Genomic DNA, 6002 nt, shown 5'->3' on the forward strand with positions numbered 1-6002 from the left:
TTGAGTGTTTGCTATAGTTTTTTTATGCTGATTGGTGGCATTACGAAACTACTTTTTAGTTCAACTTATTGATATAGTAAATACCTAGTATTATTCACTTGACATTTTTTCCTTTCAAAATGTATTTCATACTTTTTTTCCCTCTTTAATTAAGTTTCCAAACCTCTTTAATTCTTATTTCGAAAAGGAATTTCGCAATATGCTATGCATACGAAAAATAACCAAATGCCACGAGAAAACTTCAATATGTATCACAACAATATTAGTTGATAGCTTTCATAACAAACTTTCACTTGTTAGTTTCCACTTTTTGGCGTATATATACAAGAGGAAAACACAATACAACCACCAACTCTCCTCACTTAATTTTTTTAAAAAGTAAAATAAAATAAAATAAAAGAACCACAACAATTTTCTTTTTCACTAAAATTATACCGCACTGAAAAACACTAGAGTTTATTATGTATGAGCATTTCATATGTTAGATGATGGAAGTGGTGCTTTCTTGTTGGCACTTTTCTTTTTTCTCCATAATTTCTTCCACAAACTTCCACTGCCCTGTTTCTTTGCAGGAACAATGGCCAAAGAATTAACAGCATCCTCATCGTCATTGCCTTTAGTTCCATTCAAAACTAAAATCTTTTCCAGGGTCTCTATATTGCCAGGAATGTTGGAGTGAGTTGTTTTGCCATCACTTTCTTTCGAAACCTTGGCCTTACTATCATCTTCGGCCAGCATTTGATCGAGCAGGGATCGATTTTTCACTCTCATATCTTTCTCGAGGGCAGGACTTGGACCCACATGCGAGGTATTGGCTGGTGCCGTGTTGGTAACTGCATTAGCAATGGCATTGTCAAAAAGAGCTGCATCCTTTGGTGCAGCTATCGCCTTCAACTGCTTTCCAAGGTTAAGAATGGTTTCTTGACACTCGGCCAGCTTCTCTGAAGCAGCTGTTATCTCCCAATCCTGCAGGAATTTATCAACACTCCTTAACTAAATGCCAGTGATGCACAACAGTGATCGTACACAAGCATAAATGATACTTTAATTTGTTTATTATTCTAATAACTAAACTCCAATGGGGCTTTATCTTCAATGCTTTTAAGGGCGTGTTTGCAAGTTGGAGCTTTGGAAGAATGAATTTGGTCTTTGGGAAAGCAAAAACTACTTCACTCTACACCTCCAGGTCTTCCCTTTCCCTCCAAAATCGAAAACACCCCCTAAGGGAACTGATGGTTAGTTCATTCCATATTGATACTAAAACTTTGCTAGTTTTGTACACCAGCAAGAAATTTAAAGAGTGGTTAGTTCATTCCATATTGATACTAAAACTTTGCTAGTTTTGTACACCAGCAAGAAATTTAAAGAGTGGTTTGTGAAGGTTCTATTGACTGGTCTTGAATGAAGTCTAATGTATCAATATAAGAGAAAAAAGAGAACAGTGGTGGTATTTCTCTCTGCAAAGCAATTCATACAAATTATAGCAACATGAATGAAGTGTTCTATCACTCACCTATCTAACAGTTTCTTATTTATGAATATAAGTTTATAGGAGGAGTCCATGCTAAAACAGAGGATAAAGTGAATACTCCATTGACAATAGGAACCAACATCACGATGGAAACAGAAACAATTCATGTGACCTCAATCAGATATGACATATTTGTTCTGATTCCTTGCAAAATGAAAAAGACATAGATCCAATTTGTATACTTCCTCCTCATCAAACCAGAAAATATCTTTTTGATAAGTTCATATTCTCAGCTTATTCAAATTAGTTATATATCAGACTATTTCTGGCATAGCAACAGTAAATATTCAACAGAATGCATCCCATGGAGTTGCACAAAGCACCACACTCCACCAAAGGTTCTCCAATTAATAATTAAAAGCGATTGCCCTCATTAATATCTTAATACCATTAAGCGACAAATTTGAATTTTAGACGAATTATGCTTCAGCTAGATTATTTATTCCTATCTTAAGTAACAACTAACAAGGCTATCTTGTGAACTTGTCCTCTATACTGTTTGCATTATCCTTCTTGTATTGTGAGTATTATTTCTTCGTTTATCCAGAAAAAGAATGCTTTAGCTTGATTAAATTATCTCAAGTGGCACTAACAATCAAACTGTGAGTCTGTGACAAAACACAAAAAACAAATAGAATGAAAAGAACTTACAGTTCGCAGTGGCTTATCTTTATGGTCAATAGCATTGTTTGAGCAGTTCTTTGACATGCTGAAAAAAGAGAGATCTGATGTGTGACACTCCTCAAATACAATTAAAAGCTAAATATTCAAAATATCATTCCCTCCATAACATTTATAGATTGACACCTTTCAAGATGGAGCTGCAATTCAAGACATCTGGTCTCTAAGTCTTCACAACAGTGAGTTTTGTTCTCCAGTTCCACTTCTAATGTGAAAACCTTGTGATAAGCCTCTTTCAATTCAGCTTCTTTATGCTGTACATCGAGATCTGAATTTGCCAATTTGAGCTTTTTTATTTGACCCTCAAGTACTGCATTTGATTCTTTTAAGCTTTGTAAATCTGATGTCAAGCTGGTAATAGTTTTCTCAGATTCTTGGAGTTGACTTATTAATGATTCAATCCTGTCAGTAGCTGATTTAAGTCTCCCTTCCAAGGCTCCCTTTTGAGATTCAGCACTGACCAATTTATCTTTAATATTTTTTAATTCTTCTTTCTCGGCATAATACATCTCTCCAGTATGTAGATCATCACCACCAGCAGTAGTTACTTGAGGCAACTTATCTGCCCCTGTAAAAAGACTTGCCTCTGCTTCACTTTCACTTCGGGTCTCGTCCCAATCAAATTGTTTCTTGATGGCATCCCTCATACTAGAAACATCCTGGATCGAAAAGCAGTGATTCATAATCCAATCCAAAGCTGTTGTTAATTCCTCAGCAAATTTTCCATGATCCGCCTTGCCATTCAGTAAATCATAACATACATGGAGAAAATGTTGCAAAACGTTAGCTAGTTCTGAAGTTTTCCACTGGAAAACACGGACCATGTATCCTGTTGGCATTCCTAGAACCTTATGTGAAAGATTATTCCCATCTCTTCCGCACAAGGGATCCAAACCATCATAATCCACAGCAGGCACACTGATTCCTTCAATGAGCTCAACTATCTTGCCTATCAATTTACTCAGATCTGCCTCAGACTGTTCTTTCACTATCTTTATTGATGAGATATCAGCATCATTTACATCACTAGATGGATCAATAAGACCAGATCCTTTGGTTGGATCAAAGACAAGTAGATCTGGATTATTCAGATGCCTCAAAGCTACTCTAACATCCTCAAATATATCATCAAGGGTTTTATGAGTGATGCAACTCTGCTCCAAGACCAATTTTACTATTTCATGAAGCCATCCAGGAACATTACCTTTCAAAATATCAATGGAAGAGGTTTCCTGATTAGACACTGACACATTAGAAATGCGAGCAGGCACTCGAACGATCTCCTTACCTGATGCATCAAAGGTAGAATCATCCATCCCAGTATCTGAAAAACCATTAATTTCATTAACTCCTTTTGAGGAAGCATGAGACATTTCAGGGGCTTTTTCAACAGAGACTATTGCTAATTTTTCCATTTCAAGGAAGTCATCCATAAGATTTATGTCTGAAGCTCCAACACTTCTGCATGACTGTGACTCCTTCTGCTTATTGCTTTTGAAGTTTTCCAATTCTGAAATCAAGGCAGAAGCCCAAGATTCAGCACAGCTAGCCTTGTCATCGCTGCCATTGTCAGACATTGATGCCAAAGAGAACTCATGTAATGCTAGGTTACTTCGAGGCTTCTCTAAGTTTAAGTGGCTTCTAGGCGAATCTCCAATCTGTGACTCCAGTTGCAAAAGTTTTGAAGCTGTGCGAGAAAGCATTACTCTTGAGAATTGTAGCTCACTCATTTTCCTATTTAGGGATTCTTTCAGAGTCTTGTTCTCTTCTTCAACAGCAGATAGCTGCTCTGTCAATGTACTGATTCTTCTACCAGGAGTCTCAGGAGAACTGTCAATAGAAGATTCAACCATCAAACTGCTGGTTGAGTTCAACCTCGTCCTTCTCGTTTCAAATGAATCCCGTCCCAAAACTTCAACTTCATTTTTCATTTTTGCCAGGGCAGCAGGACCTGGTAATCGTTTCCGAACCAGAAGCCGCAGCCTCTGACATTCTGATTCTAATTTGGCAATTTTTTTAACATTCTCTAAGTGCTGTCTGTGAGAAACATCAGCCGTCCGGCGATTAAACTCTCTCTCTTCATTTCGGATCTCAAGTTCCTTTTCAAGGACTCGAACCTCATACTTGAAAGAGGCATTTTCTTTTTCAATAGAGTCTAATTTAATCATCAGTGCATTATGATTTGCCTCAGCTTGATTCAATTGTCTTTTCAGATCTTCAATCAGATTTTCTTTTGCAAGAATGGACTTATTAAGATGAGAATTTTCAGTCTCCGCTTTTGCTAGCCATTTACCTACCTCAGATAACTGCTCCTCCAGAACCATGCGCTCTTTTTCAAATTCTTTTGAAGCCTTCATCACAGCATCATGAACCCTTCGCCCTTGTTCTTCTCGAACAAAACGTAACTGTTGCATACATTCCTTGAGAGCTCCATCCAAATGGACTACTCTTTCTTCATAAATTAATCTCTGCTGCAAAGCTTCATCAAAATCATGCTTCATAGACAACACCTCAGCTTTTGCCTTCTCATAACCTTCACATTCAAGCCTTTTATCAGAGGCTGGTAACTACCTTAAAACTATTGTACTCATAATTTGGTTATTTCTGTATTTTTCAAGTCCTATATTACAGAACAGTGGGGACAGATAAGGGAAATATACAGATCAATGAATATTACCTGCTGTTGCTTCCTGAGCAATTTTTGTTTGCTTTTTCAACAGCTCACCTTTAGCATTACAGTCAGAGATTGCCGAAGTAAGCTTATCATTTAGTCTTTTCAAGTCTTTCTCCAATTCTTCTTTATCAGCTAGAAGAGCCTGTACCTAAAACACATAACGAGAAAAAGGTAAAAGTAGAACAAACCAAAGGTACCCGTTATTTCATTTTACATTAGGTAATAAAGCAAACATTAAGTTTCACTTAGTTATGGGCACAAATCATTATTACAAAAATAATTCAGCTCAAGCTATAATTGCCAAACCGGCATTCTTTTCTTTTTATTTTGGTGGTGAACAAAGTCCAGTAAGATTCAGCATCAGTCAGCACACCAAGGACCAGACATGCCCCTAGGGTCAAAAGAGCGCTTATGTGAAGTCATCCATGGCCAACAAAAGGGATCCTCACAATAACTGTGTCCTTATGAGATAAACTTTTGAACCATTTACACTTGTGCAAACCCTCATTGCCATTCTTTACTAATAAGAAATGAAATGTTGTTAACGGAGAAAGTACTATATCACTACACTAGCTCTTGAAAATGTTCAATGTGTAAGACAAAATAAGGGGGAAATAGAAAGGGATATAATGCAGGCAGCTTAATCTTTATATGAACTTGGAAGATTCCATAACAATTGCAAAACGAGAAAACTATATAAACTGATAACAACATAATAACAGATGATAAATAAACTTTAGATTACCTCTTGGTTTTCTTTCGAAGCGAGATTGGTATTGTCTGTCGTTACGGTTATCTTTTCTGAGGATTTTTTCCTCCAAGGCCATGGTTTGTGATCCATAATGCTAAGAAGGCTTCAATGTGGTGGCAGTGTGGCACCTGTAAGGAGTCACAACTCACAAAGTCACAATGATAACTTTTTCAAGAAATAAACTCCTCCTACTCCAGTAACCTAATCTAAGTTTCTCATCAATGCTATTATCAACAACATTATGATGTTCATTGAGAAGCACCATATACGGTAGCACATACTTCTATTGTCATGTATTGCAGAGGTTGTAACTATAGTAAGAAAACTTACAGGAAATCAAAAAATAAAAAAAAAAAAAAACCCCT

General features: G+C 36.7%; 1 protein-coding gene across 1 annotated transcript; it reads right to left on the bottom strand.

The window, feature by feature from the left end:
• Positions 1–240: 240 nt before the first annotated feature.
• Positions 241–5865, bottom strand: LOC107479736 (filament-like plant protein 7). Its single transcript, XM_016099848.3, has 5 exons — positions 5632–5865; positions 4890–5034; positions 2339–4745; positions 2183–2240; positions 241–966 (listed from the first exon to the last, which is right to left on the bottom strand). Exons 1-5 carry the CDS (start codon positions 5725–5727, stop codon positions 475–477), a joined length of 3198 nt encoding a protein of 1065 aa, XP_015955334.1. The 5' UTR covers positions 5728–5865; the 3' UTR covers positions 241–474.
• Between the last annotated feature and the right edge of the window lie 137 nt (positions 5866–6002).

This window comes from Arachis duranensis, chromosome 1, assembly GCF_000817695.3.
Source record: "Arachis duranensis cultivar V14167 chromosome 1, aradu.V14167.gnm2.J7QH, whole genome shotgun sequence".
NCBI lineage: Eukaryota > Viridiplantae > Streptophyta > Magnoliopsida > Fabales > Fabaceae > Arachis > Arachis duranensis.